General features: G+C 41.3%; 1 protein-coding gene across 3 annotated transcripts in view; it reads left to right on the top strand.

Moving 5' to 3' along the window:
• The window catches only part of LOC135986666 (A-kinase anchor protein 12-like), a 31,864-nt gene extending 8,006 nt beyond the window's left edge, over positions 1–23,858 (top strand). Inside the window, exons 2-5 of one of the 3 annotated variants that reach the window (XM_065630921.1) lie at positions 1,758–1,944; positions 14,094–17,956; positions 18,735–20,645; positions 21,290–23,858. In XM_065630921.1, the coding sequence (XP_065486993.1) occupies positions 1,758–1,944; positions 14,094–17,956; positions 18,735–20,645; positions 21,290–21,298 (5,970 nt within the window). In that variant the 3' untranslated portion in view covers positions 21,299–23,858. Of the gene's footprint in view, positions 1–1,757; positions 1,945–4,138; positions 4,276–14,093; positions 17,957–18,734; positions 20,646–21,289 lie in introns of those variants that run through there. The other 2 variants (XM_065630922.1, XM_065630923.1) reach the window with 2 other exon arrangements.
• The last annotated feature ends 211 nt before the right edge of the window (positions 23,859–24,069 follow it).

Below are 24,069 nucleotides of genomic sequence, written 5' to 3'. Positions count from 1 at the left end.
CCTCCTGAGTCCCCGTGCTTTAGATTTATGAGAAGGATGATGTGAGAAGCGGGAATGTAATCTGAGTGTTGAGCCATTCCGTATTTCTTCTATTTAATATCTGGTCTCAGCATGTGAAGACTCTGAAGCCAAATTATTCCATCTGTGGTATTGGCAGTAGAGCAGAATGGGGTCCTTTTTTGCGAGGTGGATTATGTGGCTGTGAAAGGCAGCTTTGAGGAGCGCAGCAACACCAGGTGGAAACAATTTGGCTTAATTAAGGGCTTCTGAACTGAAAATTTGGAACCCAAACGCACACTTTGTTGCCTGTGGAAGTGGGGTACGGCGCTTCTCTCGAATCCTGCCTGGCGCGTGAAAAGGGGCTTGAATGATAAGAGGAAAGCTGTTTGCCTGGCACATGATATGTTGACTTGAAATTCTGTTGCAGCAGGCTAATTGCTAATAAAAATAAATAAATGGATCTCCCCATTCAGAAGCTTGTTTTAGTGGGTTTTGGAAGAGAATCATCAGGAATGCGGCATCTTTCTGATCCCAGTCTGGTGCTTCAAGCGTTTGGATGTTGCATTAGACTAAAATATGGGATGTATCTGTGGCTCCTTCTCTTAATTAACATGGCTTCATTGGCAGTATTTTGGGAGTACAGCTGAGTAATAAGACAATGATATGTAATTAAGCTTTGCTGTTCTACCAGAGGAACTGTAAACCTGCGCTTCAGGAAAAGGGATTGAAGACGTGGTTAATTAGTTGAAATGGCTTCTGTTGGAAGGTAACACCATCGGTTGGAAAGCTACTTAATTAAACAAATAATTAAAGGGTAAGGAAGTACTTTCTAATGGCCACAACACATTTCATACCTTTAAAATAAAAAAATATGCTTCTGAAAGTATTTTCCTTGTTATATGGCAAGCCAATACAAAGTCTAAAAACAATTAAAATGTGTCAAATGTGAAAGCTGGAAAATATTTTTTTATATGTATTAGCCAATCTAGAAAAAAAAAAAAATCAAATATTATAGTGCGGACTCCCAGGACATTACAGAGCTTTTTTCCTCCTTGTAGGAATAATCTCTGCCTAATAACCAAGGCCCAAAAATTCTAGTTTTAATCCCAGTTTCACTGAGTTTCCTCATGGGATTTATATATTCCACTTTCTGTCCTGAATAGTTCACGTTCTTTGTAGTTGTATTGTTTATTATAAGATAAGTACATCAGAGGAGTGATACCAAAGGCTGTAATGTAGACAGGATTCATGCATATACCAGAGGAGTTATGCCTGACATATTGAAGAATGAAAATATCTTTCCATTAGATTCATGTTATCCTGGAGTTTTTCTTCATGCTAGAAGCCAATTTCCACACAAAGTTATAGGCCACTGTCTACAAGACTTGCTTCTTCCACATATTTCATGCAGTAGAACAGTAAAATAAATAGTCCCAGATTATGTCTTGTGTGGTGTTGGTTTGGTTTTGGTTTGGTGGTGGTGGTGGTGGTGGTTGTTGTTGTTGTTGTTGTGGTTTTGTTTTTGTTTTTTTTTCCTCACAGGACTACTTTAAATTATTAAAGATAATAATTTTGAAAAGGAGCAATACTACACAGAAGTATTAATTTTCCTAAATGCTTGCATGTATATATGCAAAATGAGAATGAAAGAACAATGTTTTGTGGAGGGGGAAAACCTGGCCTAACACTAATGTTCCTTTTATTTTTTCCTTCTCTCTCCTTCCCTACTATCCTCCAAACAATACCTGACCATGAAGGTTTTAGATGCAAGTTTACCAGTACCTGATGCTAAACAAGACAGTTTGGAGCATGATGCCCCACCACAGGAGCCACAGCAGCCAGGAGCTGCTACAGCACCTCAGGAGCTGGATGGGCAGCAGTCAGAGGTGGCTTCACCCCTCCCAGAACCACCTGGAGAGCAAGCAGAGGCAGCTGGAACAAACGGTGAGTAAAATCCTGTGTTCAATGGACAGACTGTAGAGGCCTGGATGCTAACTGGAGTGAGAAGTCGAAACTGGGCTCAACTAGCCATCTCTTAGTGAACAGGTAGTTACTAAGTGATCTCTTGGTTGCTCAAGTGCTGCTTCTAGGGCATTGTTTTGCTGGGACTGTTTTTTCTTATAGCAGAGTTCAGGTAACAAACGGGTTGTGGACTGAAGGTGTCAGTGGGAGGGGGATGCTACCCGTTCCCCCTTAGCAGTGGTTCTCTGCTCTTGTGTTACAAGTTACTGCTGCATAAGCCTGTCTCTTCCTTCATGGGGCCCAGATCCTTTTATGTTCACATATTAGTGGTAATAAACTATTCTGAACTCACAGAAAGGGTCAGGCTGCTGATCCATTGTCTGTACAAGATTGGTGTTCAGCTTCTGGATTACATAACAGAGGCAGCCTTTAAAAGGGCATGAATTTCAAGTTAATAGTCAAAGATCATAATTCTGGTTGAATATTCAACTCTGTTGTAGCTTCAGTGGTACAGAAATTGTGTTCCTAGGATATATAATGAAGAAGAGGTGAAAAGCTCCCTTTGAATGCGATAGTTACACATGACCAAACACGTGATGTGTTGTGGATATAGATAGTATTAGGAATTTGTATGTGAGTAGATTGCCTGAAGTCTTTGCTTTCTTTGATAATGATCTCTCATGTGGTTGTGTGATGTTGCTGTTTTAGTCAGGTTTTATTTTACTGTTGCCAGTGGAACCAAGCCTACATGACAGCATAATTTAAGTGAAAGAGAGAACAATTCTACAGGTTTGCTCTCGAAGTAAAAGCACCCTTTAAAGAGGCAACACAGCGTGTATTTTCTGGTAACAATATCTAAAAATGTCATCATCCATAGAGACAAATAAAACCTGTCTGGTCAAGCACTGAAAATATAGTTCAAGTCAGGACTACATTCAGATATTCATAACTATTTAAATCCACTTCTCTGGACCTTAGAGTCTGGTCCACATGTCTTCAGGCAGATGACTAAAAGTGGGGAAGAGGTGTCTCTTAAATGCTCCATGCAGAGAAATCTCTCCACATAGAGAAATATATCATTTTAGCTCTATTCTTCTTTACGTTCCACACTCATTCTTTTGTCTTGTTTGTAAAGTCTATAAAATCAGAAATAAACCATCATGACACTGATCACTGAGGCAACATAGGAAATTGCCTACAGTAAATGAATGATTATGATTGAAGGTTTTGGGGGTTGATTAGTTTGTTCTTGATGTCATCATATGAATCTCACGTTCAAAAGACAGTTTAAGAGATGATCTAGAGTCACCAAAGCTGCCACTATCAGGTTAAATTTACTGGGAAATCTGGTAAATTAACTGGGGAGTGGGTGATGGCAACCAAAGCCACAGGCAAAGGCTGTGAATGGCTGGCCAAAGTATCTGTGCAGCATCAGAACTTTGGAAGTATCCAACATAATCCATAGAAGTATCGTTACTACGTCGTCACCTATGTCAGATACTGATCCTTTACATTTTATTATATTGTATTGCATCCCTTTGTACTAGCAGTAAGAGCTGCTGGATGGAGCATTACATTACTATACTACAAGTGTCTACAGTAATACCTTTCCAAAACCTTTGGCAGCAGAATTTGAGACAGTTTACACTGTAATTAGGTTGTAGAGAATTTCAATTCAACAAACAAACAAAACAACACGAAAACAAACAAAAAACCCCCACCCCAACTCCTAAGCGACAGTTAATAGGCAAAGGAGCAACTGTTTCAGTACGGAGAAGCAAAAATGTTTCACATGGTTTTTGTTTATGAGGGGTAAACTACTTATGGCTTTTTACTTGCGTCTGTTGAGGTTTGGTCTGCGTAATTTGCGGCAAAGCGCAGCGCGAAGGCATTACAGGAATGGGAAGGGAAGCGGGCTGGCGTTGAGAAAGTGGCTGTTTCTTGCTGCAGAGCCGGCATGTCCTCTATCCAGAGGGAGGGGGGGAAACAAAAATCCGTGAAGTGAAAGTTTCAAGGCGGATGCGTTGAGACACCACGACTCGAATCGCCGGCAGCGCAGGCAGGGGAAGAGCCGCGCTCCCGCAGCCGCCAGTGCCCGCCCCGGCGCGGCCGGCGCCACCCCCGGGGCGGTGGGCGCTGCCCGGGAGGGGCGGGAGCGGGGCGGGGGGAAGGCGGCTCCGCGCCGCGGCATCGCCCGGCCGGCGGGAGAAGGAGCCTCGGACCGCGAGAAGGGAGTTTGTCCTGCTCGGTGTCATTTAGGACATGCTGGGGACCGTCACGATGGCGGGTAAGGCCGGGCGGCGCCGCGAACGAGTGGGCGCGATCACTTCTTTCCATTTTTCTCTCTGCCGAGAGCGCCTGGGCGGGGGTGGAGGGGGAGGTGTGCCGGGAGTGCTCCTTCAGCTCTGGAAACTGTTGAAAGGTCGGACTGAAACATTTTTATCACAGTGAGAGCCGTTTGCAAGTGAAAACGGGTGAAATTTTAAAATTTCTTGTCACCTCAATCGGATATTTGCTGCGGTACTTGTAATACAAAGCTTTTATAAATGTGAGACGAAACTTCTTCTCAGTGAGGGTGATGGAACACTGGAACAGGCTGCCCAGGGAGGTTGTGGAGTCTTCTTCTCTGGAGACATTCAAAACCCGCCTGGACGCCTTCCTGTGTAACCTCACCTGGGTGTTCCTGCTCTGGCAGGGGGATCGGACCAGATGATCTGTCGAGGTCCCTTCCAGTCCCTAACATTCTGTGATTCTGTGAAGGTGCTAATTAGGTTTTGCTCTGCAGTACCCAAATAAGACATAGTATCCGAAATTGAGGAACAGAAGGAAAAGACAGTGACTGTATTGATGATGCTAGTTTATGTGAATCAAGAAATAATATAGTAAATTATCTTAAGAGCTAAACTTGGTGATAATGAAGGAAATGTAGAAGTGGGCATCACTTGTACGTTGCAAAAATATTTGCATGAGAGAAACGAAGCTGTTACTCTATAGCTCTTTTAATTCTAAGTGAAGCAAAATCCAGAGGAGATTAACGCCGTGGCGGGGGGTGTCTGTGTGCACATACATGTGTGGCAGCAGAATCCCAGACTGCAATATCAAAACCTGGATGCTATGTGCATTGGACTGTGGACATCTTATTTAAGAAAGTAGTGCATGAGCCATGGAAGTGTGAGAGGTAACACCAGAAGCTAATAGGGCTTTCTGAAAAGATAATAGTATGTGGAGAAGCAAAGAAATAAAAGGAAAAAAAACCCCATCATATTGCATTGCTGATTTTGCACGAATTTTTGTCTTCCTCTGGGAAACAAAGTGACACTATGAAATTTAAAAACAACAGAATTAAAAAAAACGTTTTCCTAAAGATAACTAATTTGCATCAGAATTTCTCTCAGATTGCTAAAGACATTCATCAATCTAGGAAACCTTTTTATTTCATTGTATTATAAATTATTTACTCGCTTTAAGCTACTTGAGCTAGTGAATGAATTAAATGAATAGTGGGGGTTTATGCATGCAAAATATTTTAGCTTTACAATACACATTGACAACAAAGCCTGTAGAAGTCCGTCTCCATTTGGAGCTGACCCTGGGGAGGACTGTACGTGATTTGAATCAGTTAGTAGGGGAGGAGGTATCCTACCGCGGTTTACAATAGATTTTTCATTAAACTTGATGTTTAATGAGCTTATCACATGCTGAGTCTTTTTCCTCAAGGGTTCTCTATTTTTTTATTTCCTTTTATTGTTAGTAATTAAAGGTTAAACTGTTTTTCAAAAGTGAGCTCTTTATAGGTTTGCACAGTTTGATCATTTGAGATTTTCCTTATTTAATAATTCGTGTGGAAACTTGGATTTTCACTGCAGCACAACAGCTTCTATAGTATGTTTTACAAGACTTGCATCTAGCTCGTAGTGCAAGTTACCATTTCTTTGAAGGGACAGAGTAGCGCTCCTTATTGGTATGCAGGAGTGTCTGAAGCTGCTCCGTGTCTAATTCCTGCAGATGCAGCTACAGCTCCTTTGTGGTGAGTTTGTCTGTGATGTGTATGTTACTCTTTATGCAGTTGTTTTGATAAAGACCATTTTCAATCTGTGTTTCATTGTGCATGTTACTAATCATTAGGGGTTCTCAAAACCATGGCAGTGTTTACTGACCTGTATTTACTTATTCTGTTGTTGTTCCTAGTGGAGCAATTTTTTTTTCTTTTTTTTCCTCAAATACCTGACTGCTAGCGTTGCTTCTGTCTTATGCTTGGTGAATACATTTTATTTTATAAAGCGGAACCAAGTTACTGAATGTGAGTCATGGACAGCATTGGTAACCTTGAAATTTCATAAATATTTGTAGCATGCTGGTTTGGTTCCCAAGCAGAACAGCTGGACTGGTTTGAGAGCAGTTTATTATTGTGAGTTCATTTAATGAAGAATCTTTAACTACAGTAATTGTATCTCCAGTGGCTAATGACCCTTCTGATTCAAAAACAAACAAACAAACCAATTTTAGAAGAGCTTTACTGTTTTTTGATTTTTTTTTTTTTTTTTAGTGCTGTTTCTCAAAACATTTAAATGAAAGAAGAAATATCTTAAGATCTTGAATGAATGAAATACATGGCTTCCCTTGCTGGAATTTGAGAAGTTGATCTGTAGGCTGGAGCAGACAAGTACAGCTAAAGCAAAATCTTCTAAAAATAAAGCTTTGTGAGGAATGTTATACTATCACAGCGGAAATGATTGTGCTTTATTTTAAGTTACTTTCATATGAGGTTATGTACGATATCCTTTTCTGGGGATGTTGCTTTTGCCTTCTTAAGGAGTTCAAAGCCATTAAAAATTACAGCCATTTTGCAACTTTTTCCTTTTTTCCATTTTTAAAAATGGACTTTAAAGTATGTGAGATTTTAGAACTTGACTCTTCAGTTGCCACCCAAGTGCCAGAGAACTGAAGACTGAACTTAGTGGTATTTGTTTGTAAAGCTCTGAAAGAACAACATGGTTAGAAAGCTCATGAATTGCATGTATGCACTGTGAAATTTAGTATGCAAAAATCTCTGTAAGTCCTCCCTCGTTATTTAATTATTCTGAAAGAACTCCCTCTCCACAATTAACATGGCAAGTCAGTCCTTAGAAATAATTGAGCGAACAGAATGGGGAAGGAAGTACTATGCACTTTCCATGAAAAGAACTATTTGTACACTGAAGTGGAAAGAGATATCGGGAATTGTAGGGAAAGGAAGAATTTGTGAAATATGTTGTTAAGCAGCAGCAGAGTCACAGACTTTAAACGTTGTAGTTTAAAAAAAAAAAAAAAGTTAGAAGGGTAACACCTGGACATACTTCTGTGTTATTTTGTTACTGCAAAGTGGGTGGTGTGTTTGTTTGATTTATTAAACCCAACCTCCTGAAACTTGTGGTTAAAAGAATTGGGATTTGTAGTATAATGTCCAAATTTTACACTCTGCAATGGAAACCTGAAAACATAGCTTGCTGCTGCTTCTCTTTTTTTTAATTGATAAATATTAAATTTCACTAATAATTCCAAATAGCTACTTTATTCTAAATAAATCTGTTCAGGGCAGCTTTTTCATATATATTGTAATTTCAAACTGTGTTTTGTTTTTTAATTAGCGCTTCTCCATCCTTATCAGTTTTTACCATTTCTTGACTTTATCTTTAAGGGTTTCTAATAATAATTAGAAGAATTGTGCAGTTAAGAGAAAATCGCATTGAACAAATAAAAGCTTGGTATATTATGGGCACTCAGTTAATTTTTTAAAATTTATTTGCCTTCTCCTGTTGCAGCATCATGTGAGTTTTAGGGCAGTACGTGTCTTTTTACAAGTCATATTCATAGCAAATCTAAATACAATGGATGCAAATGATTGTCATATGCTCCTCAGCCCTTATGGCTTTGGCATTCATCTACACTCCTGCAAACCTACTGAGAGTATTGTGTATGTGACTGAAAGCACGATTTGGCCCTAAATACTTAAACATTGAATAAATGCAAACAGCACAAAGTCCTCTGGAGCCTTTCGGTGGCCAGTGGAGTTTGCGAGGCAGGCACTGGGTGTGTGTGACATCCATCTGAGAGATTGAGAATGTAGGGAATTCATGGAAAAAATCCAGCGTCGTGCTGCAAATCCTTAGGGGGAAAAGTCAACCAGCTCCAGATGTTGACATGGTTGACTGCGAGCACATGAAGTGTGCTGGATTTAACTCTTGCAGAGTGCTTTTTTTTAACCCTCTGGCAACTACCAGGGGAGAAACACATTTTCACTTCTAGAGACAGATGAGATGGTGGGAACAGTTAAGTTGCGGTGCCAACAGTGTCTATCAGCCTACTAAAAGAGAAGTGTGACTTATTAATTTCATTGTTAATGGGATGGGGGACAGGAATTCAATCATTCTGAAAATATTAATTTTCCCATATCTGATCAGTAAACTTATGATAAAACAGAAATAAATTCATACTATAGACTAAGCTACATATGAAACTGTGAAATCAAGCACTTTTGATTCCCTAAGACCATCAGTCTTGTATGTTTCTTTCAGAATAAAACAAACCACTTGTAGTTATTAAAACACAACTAGCACCTTGATACAATTAAAAATGTTTGAAAGCTTAACTGGTATGTAAGCAGTTAAAATAGAATTTCAGCATTAGTTCTTAATCACAGTGGATTTAAATAGCAAAGCGGATCAATTTTATGATATCACCTTTGATTTTTATCACTGCCTCTGAATATATTTTTATTGTATTGTTTTCCTTGACTAGCACATAGCTGGTGAACTGCAGCCCTACTCAGGACAGACCTAAAGAAATTGTGTTCATAGCAGTGTTCTACTAGATTTTTTTTTTTTTTTTTTCTGGTAGGTACTTTGAGGTTCTCCTGTGTTTGCTAAAGATGCTTTCAAATTCTATGAATTCATTTAGAAAGTGTTAGTTATCTTGCAACAATACCTGTGGTAGTGACATGCTACAGTACTCTGAACAATATCTTGTGCAGATGACTTCCAAAGCTTTCAAACTGGAGTTATTCATGGTTTGCTTTGCATTCAGAAGTGCACTAATAATGTCTGGGCACCAAGAATGCCATTAATAAAAATGTCGTTAAAGAATCCGACTGCTAAATATAAAGTTTAGCGTGTATAGTTGGCTTCTCGGGTCTTCTGTTTCTTTTATGCCCCACTGGATATAGAAATGCTCTTGGGGGTATCTCTTGTGAAAGTATTACTGGGATATATATTGCACTGCAGGCTTGTCACGCAGCAGTGGCAGCCTCCTGGCAGCATGCAGACAAATCTCCTGAATGGCGTCTCTCTCTCCAAATGCTGAGGAAGGGCATCAGAAAATCAATTTTTAAGTCTCTTCCAGTGATTTAAATGAGAAAGAAGCAGACAAAGTAGAGACTGGGAGCAACAGCAGCAGGTCACTTACCAGCTGGCATCCAAGCTCTGTGTTACCTTGGGGATGAAATACCTTCTGGATGGAGTAAATGCTTTTTGTTGTGGAATTGAAGGGGTGGTGCCTGGACTAAGTCTACAAGTATACCCACTGTGTGCTATGAGGGAGTGATGGAAGTGTGACGTGTGTAGTATAGTTGCAGCTTTTCGGACTGGTATTTAAAGTACGCGTTCAGTCAATATTTTTGATAGTTTTCCCTTTTGCGATTTATTCAATGATGTATTGCAAGGTAGCATGTTTGCTGGGCTCACAAGGAAGATCTAACTACTGTCAGCCTGATTTAACAGTTTTGAAAGCTCATCACTGTGCCTCTGAACTCTGTGTTCTCTATTTTTATGATTGCGTTTGCTTTCTTAATACACACCCATACCTGCAGATTTTGTAATACATATTCAGCTCTTTTCACCTGCAAAGCCTTTTAGAGTTATGGAGTCTTTGTCTTTGGGTATTATGAACACATGAATTTATAACTAGAATAAGCAAAAATCCTTTGAATGCCTATCATGAATATGGAGAGATGCCTTTATATGCTAGTCTTACATCTTATCTCTCACTTTGTTGTACAACCAACAGTAAGACAAGGGGTAATGGGTTCAAGCTGGAACACAAGAGGTTCCACTTAAATTTGAGAAGAAACTTCTTCTCAGTCAGGGCGACGGAACACTGGAACAGGCTGCCCAGAGGGGTTGTGGAGTCTTCTTCTCTGGAGACATTCAAAACCCGCCTGGACGCCTTCCTGTGTAACCTCACCTGGGTGTTCCTGCTCTGGCAGGGGGATTGGACTAGATGATCTTTTGAGGTCCTTTCCAATCCCTAACATTCTGTGATTCTGTGAAATAGAATACCTGTATCAATCCCCACTTAGAGTAATACTGCTTACTTGTAAACCCCTGAAATTCTTCTTAAACACTGAATTTGTGTTCTAGGAATTAAAAAAACCATGCAGCCTCGAATGCCACTCTTCATATTTTTTTAAAATCTTGGGATTTTAAAAATGGTAAGCGTTCTCCTCCCCCTCTGCCCTGGTGAGACCTCATCTGGAATATTGTGTCCAGTTCTGGGCCCCTCAGTTTGAGAAGGACAGGGAACTGCTTGAGAGAGTCCAGCGCAGGGCAACAAAGATGATTAAGGGAGTGGAGCATCTCCCTTATGAGGAAAGGCTGAGGGAGCTGGGTCTCTTTAGCTTGGAGGAGACTGAGGGGTGACCTCATTAATGTTTATAAATATGTAAAGGGTGAGTGTCACGAGGATGGAGCCAGGCTCTTCTCAGTGACAACCAATGATAAGACAAGGAGCAATGGGTATAAACTGGAACACAGGAGGCTCCATTTAAATTTGAGAAGAAACTTCTTCACAGTGAGGGTGACAGAGCACTGGAACAGGCTGCCCAGCGAGGTTGTGGAGTCTCCTTCTCTAGAGACATTCAAAACCCGCCTGGATGCCTTCCTGTGTAACCTCATCTAGGTGTTCCTTCTCCAGCGGGGTGATTGGACTAGATGGTCTTTTGAGGTCCCTTCCAACCCCTAACATTCTGTGACTGTGACTCTGTGATTCTATGATTCTGTGATGCGTTCCCAGGTTCTGTTGGCAAGAGGAAAGGGGAACCCCTAGCAAGCTGTGTCTCTAGCTGCCCGCCAGTTGCCTGCAAGGAGTCATGAGTGTCTTTTGAACTGTCCTCCACTCCTGCTGGCTTCTTGCTTCTGGTCTTTCCCACTTAGACCCAGCGTTACACACAGGCTTTCAGCTCTGGTTTTTGTTCTGCCTTTGTCTGAGTCGTGCCAGATGGAGATAGAGATTTCCACATATCCAAGGGTAAGCATGTTGGCATTAATGCAGGACTGAAGAAGAATAGAAGGGAGACTTGATAGGCCTTGTTTCCACCAGAGATGCTAAGAAGAAGAAATGATTAGTGTTCAATTTCATAGCTGGTTCAGCCATTAAAAATACTCGTAGCGTAGATAAAGGGAAGAAATGTCACTGTCTTCACCCAGGAAAAAGAGTTAGACATCCATCTCTCTCTCTCTCTATCCTCTCTATCCTCTCTCTCTCTCTATCCTCTCTCTCTCTCTATCCTCTCTCTCTCTCTATCCTCTCTCTCTCTCTATCCTCTCTCTCTCTCTATCCTCTCTCTCTCTCTATCCTCTCTCTCTCTCTATCCTCTCTCTCTCTCTATCCTCTCTCTCTCTCTATCCTCTCTCTCTCTCTATCCTCTCTCTCTCTCTATCCTCTCTCTCTCTCTATCCTCTCTCTCTCTCTCTCTCCCTAGGTTATATTAAAGTACCTCTTACTAAATAAGTATAAAATATGTGGTATGTACCCTAGTGTTTGAAGAAATGTCTCTAACTTTGTGAATTCCCATTAAGCCATGGTAAGCTTTCTGTTAAATTATATAGTTTGACAGTTCTTTCTGGACCTAAGAATAAACGAACACAGATATGAGAGTGGTTCTTTGGCTTTATCCTTGTGTAGTCTTAGTATACAACAACACAATGTTTGATTAATAAGACTCCCAAAATATTAATAAAATAAGCACATCAGTTTTTATTTGGAAACCATCTTAAAATTAAAAGAGAGTTCAAAAGTATTATTGCTACTTCTAGCTGTCCTTACAATCTTACTTCCCTTTACTGACTAAAGTGTTTTTGCAGTGAGTTATTTTTGGTTGTGGAGTGTTCTGGTGTTTGCGAGAGGTGTATTACCAATAGAGTAATAATCCTGGCTTCTTCAGAAGAATGTCCATTTCTTCTCACCCCACTCCCTCACAAATTACTTGGTTTGAACATCTCTGTTTTAAAATGTTCAGGGAGTTAGGATGTTATCAGAGGTCAGACTTTTAATTAGGAATTAACAATTAACGGAAATAATTTTAAACTGTTAGATAAAGGGAAAAATAAAAAGCTTTGTTTACATCAACTGAGAAACAACAACCAGTAGGCTGTCGATAGTGAATATAAACATAGTTTGCCCTCTACATAGCTATTAGAAGTCAGTATACTTGTAGATTTAGTTTTGCCTATTGTGTAGTTGTGTTTCAGCACTATCTAGAGTGCATTGTCTATGTGCTTATGAAGATGCTGTTCTTCTCAAAGGGAACATAGGCAAGCAGAATCAAGGAAGCATCTGGGCTGGAAGGGACCTCTGGAGATCAGGTGGTCCAGCCCCTGTGCAAAGCAGGGCCAGCTGCAGAGTAAGATCCAACTTAAAAGATGGATCAAATAAAAAAATCAATCACTTTGGGGAATTCGGTGATGCACGTACTTTTGAAAGCAGTGTCCACCATGCCTTTAGGCATCAAAGCAGCACCTGTACACTTAAAAGAAAAGGGCCGTGCCTTCTCCACAGATGTTGCTGTTTAACATTGATCATTATTATTCTTTATTTTGTCATCTTCACATTCTAACAAGGTTGGTCAGAGAGAAGAGCACACTTACTCATGCTCTTGCACTTTCACCTATTGCACAAAATCAAGGGTCAAGAACAATGCTAAACTGAAATCAAGGCAGTATCCAAGCCCAAGAATCTTTTGGAGCCTTGAACATGCCATAGATTTTTATCTTCACGTGTTGTCCTGTTTCATCATCAAGCATGTTCATCGCACAGTTATTACTACAATTAAAATTCTCATTATAGGCAACAGCAGTTTTACCTGCTCATTTTTGTGTTTAAATGGAAGAACTTAAAGGCTCGGTGCCCTTGTTCCTTTCCACCCTTTCCCTCCAAAGTTACTTATTTGGGGCATGGGGAGCCTGCAATTTTGTGCTCTGAACTGGATGTGTGCTGGCTTCTTGATTGCTGCATTTTGGCGGGTTTAATGTAGATGCCAGTCTGTGAACTTAGGCAACTTGTGGCCAGAGGGAGCGACAGTATTAATACCTAAATTGTCCCAGCAAGACTGAGAGGATGGTTGCCCGTGTCCTGAAGGTAGAACTCAAGCAGTGATATACAAATACACAAAATTTCCCATGGGCATTTTAACAAGTTATTGTTCTTTTGTGACAGAGCTGTAAATAAGATTTCTTTTTTGGCCATCATTTTAGATCAACACACTCTTCCTTTTTCCTTTTTTTTCCCCCCTTTTCCTTTTTTTTTTTCCCCCTTTCCCCTTCTTTTTCTTTTTTTTTTTTTTCCTTTTTTTCGAGGGTCTTGCTGCATCAGGATACTGAGCTTTGCTTCAGGGGTAATTACATACATTGTTCTGTGTATTCTTTGAGTAATTATAGGACAGAATTAATTTTTTTTCTCGCAGTTTTTCTTAAAGTAAAAAAGATAAACCTTACACAACAATAATGACAACAACAAAAAGCCTAAACATAAGCCTTGCGCCCGCCCGCCTCCCCCCCCCCCCCGCCCCCCCCAAAAAAAATGAAAGAAAGAAAGAGAATGAGAGAATATAAGCTCAAAAGGTATATTTGCAAATAAATTTTGGAAAGACCTATACACTGATATAAGGAATGAAAGGAATTTTGGTAATCTTAGAGCAAAAACTGGTCCTTAAAAAAAAAATTAATAACAGCACGTGGAAGAGGCACACAGATAATAGAACACATCTGTTTTGGAAAGTTTAATAGAAATGAAAAAAAATCAATATATTTACATAAAGGTATAATATAACATTAAATTGAGAAGGAAACTAACTTTTTTTTTTTTTTAAATTAAAAAAACAGTTGGACAGACAGAACATGCCAGTGTAACTCTGAAGGAAGAAGCTGAAACTATGGAGACAAGTCCATCTGTTGCAAGCACCAAGGATGGTGTAGATGCTGAGAAAGACGATGACGACGATGCTTATACAGTTAAACAGTTGCCATCTTCGGAAGAAGACGCGGAAAACCTTGACCAGGCATCTGAGCCTCAGTCTTATGATCTGGGTTTTAAAAAGGTTTTTAAATTTGTTGGATTCAGATTCACCGTGAAGAAGGAAAAGACAGGGAAATCGGAACCAGTTCAGCTGCTTACTGTAAAAAAAGAAACACGAGTCCATGAAGGAGCTGGTGATGAAAAAGAAGTCAGCTCAGAAGAAACAGCGATGCCTGAGGATGCATACTGTGCAGAAGACAACACCAAAGACACATTGAAAAATGAACAAACAGAACCTGAATCTCCTAAAACACCAGAAGCAAATGAGATTTGTTCTGAATCAGCTGCCTTAGCCACTGATACTACATCACCATTAAGAAGATTTTTTACTCAGGGATGGAGTGCATTTAGAAAAAAGAAGAGTTTCAGGAAGCCTAAAGAAGATGAACTACAGTCTCCTCCACAAGAAGAGGAGCAAGAAAAAGAGGGCTCAACATTAACAACTGAAACCAGTGAAAAGGAGGAGAAATCTGAGTTCGAGAAGCAAGATGAAGAGAAGAACATGACAGCAGTAACTGCTGAAGTGCACGAGAAGGAGCAAACTGAAGGTGAAAAGCAGGAGTCAGAAAAGACTGTGGCAGCCATAGGAGCTGAAGCATGTGAGAAGGAAGAGCTAATCAGGCATGATGAGCAGGGACAAAAAGAGGATGTAGCAGCAGCAGTTGTTAAAGAAAGTGCGATGGAGAAAAAAGCTGAAGAAGGTGATCAAGAAGGAAACCTGGTGGAAGTCTCAGAAGATCTTGGTCAAAAGGAAGAAAAAACTGAAGAAGGAGGAAAGGAAAGTGAGGTGACAGAGAAACTACTAAAAACAAGGTCAGTGGTACCTGTTATCACTGACAGTGTGAACGGAGAACTGAAAATGTCCTCGGAAGTACTACCTGTGGGAGAAAAACTGGAGTCAACTGGAGCCAAGTGTGAAACAGAGGACAAAAATGAAATGGCTTCTGAAGAGAAACTTGAAGCAGGATCTTTGGCTATTGAATTTTCTAGTGAAGAGCTCAAAAAATCTGAAGGAAGAGAAGGAAATAAACCTTCTTCACTGGGGAAAGAAACTTCCGATGAAAAAATAGAGGAAGCAGAATTGAAAATTTCACCCACATCAGAAGACACAACTGGAAAGTTAGACACACAAGGAGAAGCTCAAGATAGAACCACAGAGAAGAAAGCAAGCGAAGAGCATGAGACAAAACTGACTCTGGGTGCTCCTGAGTTGAAGTCCTTTTCTACTTCTGAATGTTCTGTTGACACGGAGGATGATCAACAGACAATCAAACCCACTGATGAAGGTCTACAGGGAAAAACTGGCATAGTTATGACTGATACTGTCAAACCAGATGAAGTAACCACAGAAATAACTCCTGAAGAGGCAGCTGGAAAGAGGCCTCCAGAAGGTATCACAAATGAAGCTGAACTGTTGTCTTCTCAAGAAAAAACTAAACCACAAGGCAGCCCTTTAAAGAAACTCTTTACGGGGACTGGATTAAAAAAACTGTCTGGGAAGAAACAAAAAGGCAAAAGAGAAGAATCTAAGTTAGGGGAACAGGGTGAACCAATTCAGCACTTATCAGATTCCCCAGATAGCCCAGAGGAACAGAAGGGGGAGAGTTCTGCTTCTTCTCCTGAGGAGATGAATGAAATTCCTTCTTTGGAAAAATCTGCAGATGGAATGCAAGTCACTGAAAATGAAGAAGCTGCAACTTCAGATGTGGAGCGAAAAAGAGAAAGTGTCACAGCCTGGGCGTCATTTAAAAAGATGGTGACTCCCAAGAAACGTGTCAGAAGACCTTCTGAAAGTGATAAAGAAGAAGAAATTGATAAGACAAAGGATGGTGCAGTGTCTTCAACTGAAAATGCTGTTGATGAAAAGCAGGGAGAATTCAAAGAAAATGGGATGGACCAGAAACCAGAGAAAGCCACGGAAGAGCCCAAAAGAAAGGTTGACACCTCTGTGTCCTGGGAAGCTTTTATATGTGTAGGTTCTTCAAAGAAAAGAGCCAGGAGGAAATCATCATCATCTGATGAAGAAACTGAACATAAACTTGCTCAAGAAAGCCAAAAAGTGGAAGAACCTGGACAGACCAAAGAAACAGTAACAGATGCAATTCTTACCAGCTCTCAGGAGAGTGATCAAGGACAAGGGAATTCTTCCCCAGAACAAGCCGGAAGCCCATCTGAGGGCGAAGGTATTTCAACATGGGAATCCTTTAAAAGGTTAGTCACTCCAAGAAGGAAATCCAAAACCAGAATGGAAGAGAGGACTGAAGACTCTGTGGTGGGATCCAGCCTGGAGCATTCAACATCAGATGGTGAGCCTGGAAAAGATGAATCATGGGTTCCATTTAGAAAGCTGATGCCTAGGCGTAGGAAGAAAAAGTCAGATCGGAAGCCAGAGCCAAATCATCTTAAACAAACAAGAGAAGACATGGCAGAAACAGCTGAAGAAGATTCAGATATTCCAGCTGTTGTTCCTTTATCCGAATACGAAGCAGCAGAGCAGGAAAAGATGGAAGCCCAACAAGCAAAAGATGCTGAAGCGATGAGAGAACGAACCTCAGAGGAAGAGAGAGCAGAAAAATTAGAGGAGAGCCTAAGAATTGAGCAAGGACATGAAGGGCTGGTACATGTGGTTACTGTTACCGTTGTGGAAGGGGAAAGGGCAATCAGCAGTATTGAAGAAAGGTCACCATCTTGGATATCTGCTGCTCTGACAGAGTGCATTGAGCAGGCAAAAGAAGAGGAAGAGACGGAAACTGAGAAAACATTTGAATCAGATGTTCTTGTGGAAGAAGCAGTGGCAGCTGCTAAGACAGAGCCAGAGATGAGAAAGGATCGAAGTGATGACACCACAGCAAGTGAGCTAGAGCTAACCTCTGAAGCAGTGACAGCTCTGGAAGAGACAGCAGAAGCTTCCTGTGCTGAAGGAACAATGGAAGTGTCCCTTGCTGAGGAGACAACTGAGATGGTTTCTGCTGTTTCACAGTTGTTAGAAACCCCAGACACTACAGAGGAAGTTACACCTGTACAAGAAGTAGAGGCCACTGAACAAAATTTGAAAGAGGTAGACAAACAAACACAAAAAGTTCTTCAGGAAGTTGCTGAAAGAGTAAAGTCAGCAGATGCAGCCCAGCTGGTTAGTGAAAGAACCATGACAACAACTGTAATTACAACAGTGCAAGAAGAAATTGATTCAGAAATGAAAGATGATGCTGAAGATGGGCAAGTTGTAGGTCAGGCAACTGTTTTGCTTGACCAGTCCTTGAAAAAAGAGGAACATAAAGATGACCTCCAGGCACTGGGAAGTGCAGGGAGCATTCAGGACCAAACTGGACTTGAAGAGAGTGTCCTTCTGGAAGGTTCTGAGAGAAGTGGACTATCTGCTGGAGCAAAAGAAAGCACAGAAGGATGTGAAAATGTAGATGTATCTAGAGAGGAAAGCCAGTGTCAGGCACGTGAGGAACCAGTTGTAGAAGGCCATGAAGAAATATCTGAAGCTCAGAGAACAGTAGAGGAACCTTCATCACAAGACAGAGACCCTCACATTGTCAAAGCAGTCACTCCTGAAGAAGAGCCATTTCCAAAGCAGGAGGCTTCAGAACAAGAAAAACTACCCATGACGGATTTCGCAGTAGATGAGACAAGAGATGAATGTATTCCAGGAGTGCACGCTGCGGTAGGTATTACATATAACACCAAGGTTCATCTGTCAAAGGAAAAAATCCGCAAGCATTAGCTATTATACCTACTTTAGATCCAGGTAGTAGCAATATTACTGCCAGGGTCCTTTTTTGTGCAGCCTGAGGCAACTGAAGTTTGTTTCCAGTGAGACAGACACACAGATGTCCATAAGCAGCAGCCACTGAGGCTTGTATGCAGATTGAGGTGGATGCAATTCCTGCAGAAATGGGTGGGAGATGGTTTGTGTGGATCGGAAGGTGCTGCAACAATTGCAATGAGGGCTCCTGCACAGCACAATGTGACTGAAGATATTATATGAAAATATGTGATACATATGTGATCTATATGGTACCATACATAGCAGGTGGTATCTTCAGTCATAGGCAGAGGTACGATTGTAGCTGAGGTACTTGTGCAAAGCGGGGGAAATAAATGACCCCAGTATCTCCAGCTTTAAATGTGCGGGAGTTCTTGTGGCTGATGTGTCCCTGCCTTCCTCTGTACCTCCCCACCAACTTGCTGGCTTAGTCTTTGTTTCAAGTGCTGCTGGTTATCCCTTGCTTTAGGCTGCCCTTTGTTTAATGAGCTGTGTGTCCTGAGAAACTGAACATGAGCTGGAATCTTGGTGACCCACTGATCTCAGTGTCATCATCTCGTGCTCTTCCCATAACCATACTCCTCTGCTTGTTTTTTCTGGTGCTTTTTCACGCAGAACACTTCTGGTCACTCCCTGTTCCTACCCTTTATCACAGGTCTGTTGCAATTCTCCACAGGTGCAGGACAAGATGGAGTATGAAACCTCTACCTTGGGGCTTCCACCTGAAGAGCCTGTGCAGCTTGAAGGAGAGGGCAAAACCCTCACGATGGGACCAGAATGCACAGAAGCAGCTGTCACTGTGGTCCCCATGAAACCTGAAAGACAAGATGAAATTCCTGACTTAGACTCTCAGGAGCAAACTTGTACCAAAGGAGTTCCTGGCAAGGCACCTGCCCAGAGAGAGGAAAAAGAAGATGATGCTGTGCTCCTTGGAGAAGAAAGCACAGAAGTTGCTGTTGCTGAGGTTCCTCTGCAGAACGAAGTAAAAACCTCTGCCCTTCCTTCAGAAGCAATTGGCTCAGAGGCAGCTGCAGATGCTGAGCAGAGTGTGAGGGATGGGGATGGCAGGCAGATTACAGCAAAAGATCCTGTGCCCTTTGTTGAGCCACAATGCAGAGAAAAAACAACTGAAATCCCCTCCCAGAGTGATGAAACTGAGGGTGGGAAAATGGAAGGTGCTGTGCCCAAAACTGAAACACACTTCGAGAGGGGTACCCCTGTCACTGAGGCCCCCACGCAGATTGAAGCAGACAGTGTATCTAATGTAGCGTCAATATGCCCAGATCTCCCTGAAAATGGAAGCACCATCCTCACTGACACAATTGCTAAGAAATGTGAAACACTAAGCAGCTTAGCTGAAGAAGAGACTGTGGAAAAAGAAGAAAAACTTGCAGAAACCTCCACCTGTCAAGACTTTCAGAAAGAAGATAACAAAAATGAGCACTCGATGGAAGGAGCCAAAGAAGTATTTGAATATGGAAAAGGGGAGGCTGTGAGAGGTGCTGAATGTTCAAGTGCTGTCCAGCAAGAGGTTTTAACTGTGCAAGAGGAAGGCTCTGACTCAGCCTTCCCACAAGCTAGAGGCTTGGAGGCTCTCACTGTGCCTGTGCCTGTAGCAGCTGCAGCAGCTGAAGAGCACATCATGGCAGAAACTGTGACACCCGCAGACACAACATCTGAAACTGTACAGCCCTTGGCAAACACAGCAGAACAAATGGCTTCTGAAGGAGTCCCAGTTGCTACTATTGACTTTTCAGGCTGTGGGACTGCAGAGCTTGGTAGTGCAGGAGCACCTGAGCCTCAAGTATCTCCCACTTCCATGAATGGAATGTTAGAGGAGCAAGAGAGGCCCCAGAGTACAGAGCAACCCAAACAAAATGGTATTCCTCTAACTCACAGTCTGTCTCTCACCCACACAGAATTTGAGGACGTTGTTCAGTCTGTGAGTACAGAGTCTCGGAGCACGAAAATTGTATTGAATGCCATTGAGACAGCTGTTCACAAACTTGCAGAAAAAGAAGAGCCAGCTGCCTTTGAGCCAGAGCAGTGCATTAAGTCCACAGGGAAAAGCCCATCAGGTACAAATATACCTGAGCTTCTGGAAAGTACGCAGGTGGATCATCAGATTCCAGTAGGCACGGAAGAGATATGGAATAATGAACAAGAGCTCCGGCAATCACGAATAGTGAAAACTGCTACAACAGCAGAGTCTGCAGAAATTCATGTACCTGTGGAAAAGACAAAAGACATGCTGTTAACTTCGGAGGTGCTGGAAGATGGACAAAGTGAGAATTCTTTAACAATTGTGACTAGCCCTGAAGACATTTCAAGGGGAAGTGAGAGACTTCAGAAATCAACACTAGAACTAAGTACTTCAGAAAATTCGACCAAAGACCCGGTTGGCCGGATTATGGAAATACCAGACCAACATACAGGTCAGCAAATGTGCAGAGAAAGTGAAGAACAACAACATCCCCTGCCAGTGGAGGATGGAAAAACACAGACATGGGAGAATGATAGTTGCCAAGAAGCAACATCTTGTGATAGTCCACAAAGTCAGAACTCAGTGGCTCCTGAGGCCTTGAATGTAAGTAGCATTTTTAGTCAGCAATTTCTTTTTTTTCATAGTAGTTTTTGGAGTCTGTAAAACTGTCTTGTTTTTTTTTTTTAATTCTGGTGAAAGACTGCTCCTCAGTTTAACCAACAGGCCACAGATTATCTATATATATATATTTTTTAATCATTATTTCTTTTCCCCCCTCACTTTACTGCCTCTATCTTGGCTAACACTTTCTTTTCTGTTCTGTACAGCTACCCTCATTTTAATGGACTTTGACTTGGCCTGTAGTTTAGGGTGATATTTCTGGGAGGCAGAAATGTGGTTTCCAGCTTTGCTAGATACACACTCATATGGCACGTGTTTAACGTATGGGATTTAATCTGCAAACATGTTTCCTCTTTAACAAAGCTCTTTGTAAAATCCTAAGGGATGTGAGTGTCACCTTCCATGATAAACCTGGAGTGCCCCATGTACTAAAGCTCTTTGCACTTCAGTGAAGTCTGAATCAGAAATGATAGGTACAACTTCTCCTTAGGATGTTTACTATGCTTGCTTAACTAAGTCATGAGACCTTTATCTCTATCTTTGAGAGCTGCTTGGGAAAATAAGATATTTTTGAGAGAGTAAGTTGTCATTAATATGGCTTTTTTTCACTGTCGTCTTTCTTTCAGATGTGCTAAGCATCCATGTGGCGTTTGGAGAGATGCCAGTCCTAGAGAACAACTGACAATCCTGCAGCAAAACCAGGAGCTTTATTCACTACCCTTTATTCTTGGATGTTAACATTTGCTTTTTTGAAGACTTCACCCTTTTTGTCATTTCTATGAAAAAAAAAAATGGCTTTAATGTTCGCTATATCTACACGTGTGTTCCACTTGAAGGGCATTTGCCTTTGCCCAAAATATACCATTTAGACTGGAGATACACAACTGAGTGAATGGACAGACCATTAAATTTGTGCCACAGTTTTTACCCCACTTAACGTGTGTCTTGTCTGTCCCACCTCCTTGAATCCTTTAGCTCATCCCTTAATCCTCCTACCTTTCTGCAGTCCCCTCTACTCCCCACATCTTCCCTAGCTGCCTTGATTTGACCTGCAAGTGGCTGTAGATGCTGCTTGATTCATGTGTGAGGAGGAGAAGGAAGGCTGGCTGATGAGAACACATGAGACTTCTGGCTGAGTAGCAGACTTGTCTTCATCAAACAGCAGGAACTGGATCACACACAAATTCTTGAGCAAGATACTCAAGATTGCTGCCTTTCAGTCCCATTCAGGTATCTCTATCCATCCTTCAGTTGTATCTGTGCAGGCCTGATTTAGTCAGAAATGACTTCTACAGTGTAGCTTGAAAGGAGATTGAGAATACCCTTCTTCTTTTGTTCCAGACTTCAGGTCTCAGGACTAGACTGTAATGTGTTGAATATTTATATGTATGTCTTAAACCCAGTTCTGATTTTAATGTAGAGCTACGATACTTCTGTACTATTTAGGTGTACCCTTAAATGAATTTTGTAGAGTAGCTTGGAGCGGAAATTGATACCATTGGAGCGGAAATTGATAACATGTACTTTCCTATTTATTGTTCCAGGTTTTTCCCCTTGTAAAATCTCTCAAAAACTTGGCTGCCTTGCTTTGAATATTTATATGTATATCCTAAACCCAGTTCTGATTTTAATGTGGAACTACAATACTTCTAAAGACAAAAGAGGCCTGACCTGTGTCAGATCCACCAACCACTTCTACTCGCAGTCTTCCCTCATTTCTGAGAATCCCATAGACTTACCATTTCCCTGCTGTCTCGCTCATGTAACAACCCTCAAGTCACATCCCTCTCGTTTCAGAGTCTGCTCATTTCTGGTCACTGCCCCATCCAACCCCAGGCCTTTACCCAAACCTACACCATCTAACATCCTTCCTGCAGAGAGCCTTCCTCCTTTCCCAACCCCTGCTTGAACCTCTTTCCTTATCACAGCAGGTGGAGTAGCAGGAAGGAGGGTAAGGGCTTGGTGATGCATTCTGTCTTGGATTGCAAAACGCTGATGAGAATTTTGGGGTGCTGAGATCTTAAAAACCTTCAGCTTAAAAACCAACAGCTGTAGACCAGAATGAGCAGGGCGATTTAACAATGGGAAGAAGCCCCAAGACTACGAGTCCTGGGGTGTCTGTCCCCAACAGGAGTTGGTCCTCTCTTTTGTTGTTTACATTAAAATCAAATACGGGGTACAAGTCCAAACTTGCAGCTCTGATTTGAAAAGTGAAGGTTACAGATCACACTTTGTGAAACTGATGCCCATCAAGTTGAACAATAGCTCACTATCCTACCTGTATAGTAATTTATTTTAAAAACAACTTCTAGTGTACAAATGCTCTTGTTATGGCAGGGCTCGCCTCTCCTCGAGGCTGCACGTACAGCAAGCAATGCAACTGCACCGGTGTGATTGCACCATCTGGTGCTGCCCTGCGTGGAAGCATCGAAAGATTTTTTTTTTTTCCTTACCTCAGAGCAAATTATATAAATGTTTAAAGCCCAACAATGTGGTTTCAAACAATCCCGTCTATGTCAGTCCATCGTTAGCAGCAGCTTCCCCCCCTAGCTTTGGGCAATTCCACCAACCTCGGCTGGTTTCCACAGGTTTAAGTTGGCTTGCAAGTTAATAGTGCTCTTAATAACACCTCACAAGTGCAAACTTGGCTGAATTTGTACAAATTGTATACCTATGTACATTAAGCCATATTGCAACAACTGCAGCAGGTAAAATGAAATAACAATAGCATGACCTGTGTAATCCTGATTCTTACGTTTGTAGCTCCAAAGCTGTTAATAATATGTAAAGTTAATTCTTGTCTGAACCTCATTTAAATAAAGCTAGCTGTACCACAGTGTAAATTGTCTGTTGGTAGTAATTGGACAGACGAGTGCTTAAACTTGCCTGTTTTCTCCGTTAATCCAGGGCCCAGGTAAGCAATGCAACAAACTTAACTATAAAACAAATACAAAAGCTTCTTATTATAACTGACAGCTAAAGAAATACTGCACCCAAAACCACGCTAATGGTGCAAGGGGCATGCCTCCACAGAAGGATACTACATTGTTTCAGCATATTGCTTTGGCCTCTGAAACTCTCATTTGAGACTGTGACTTCTGGCTTGTGCTTAAAGCTCAAAGCTTTCTCTAATCCAATGTACTGGGTTACTAAATTTGATTTTGTGTTTTTAAGGTAGATTTTCATTGATTAAATAAAGCTACAAATTTGTTCTAAAGTGTGTATGTGGGTTTTTTTCAGCTTGCTTAGTGTAAATTATTTTCTGATAGTTGCTTCATCTTCAGAGTTAGCTTTGCTCCTGACAGTTCGTTTGTTGTTGACTGACATTCAGTCTTTGTGAATTGAAGGAACTAATTACAGAATTAAACTGTGATTTGGTTGTAAGGTTCTTTGAAATAAGCATACT

Source organism: Caloenas nicobarica, chromosome 3, assembly GCF_036013445.1.
Source record: "Caloenas nicobarica isolate bCalNic1 chromosome 3, bCalNic1.hap1, whole genome shotgun sequence".
NCBI lineage: Eukaryota > Metazoa > Chordata > Aves > Columbiformes > Columbidae > Caloenas > Caloenas nicobarica.
Note: the sequence above shows the minus strand (reverse complement) of the source record. Positions and strands in the feature narration are given on the sequence as shown.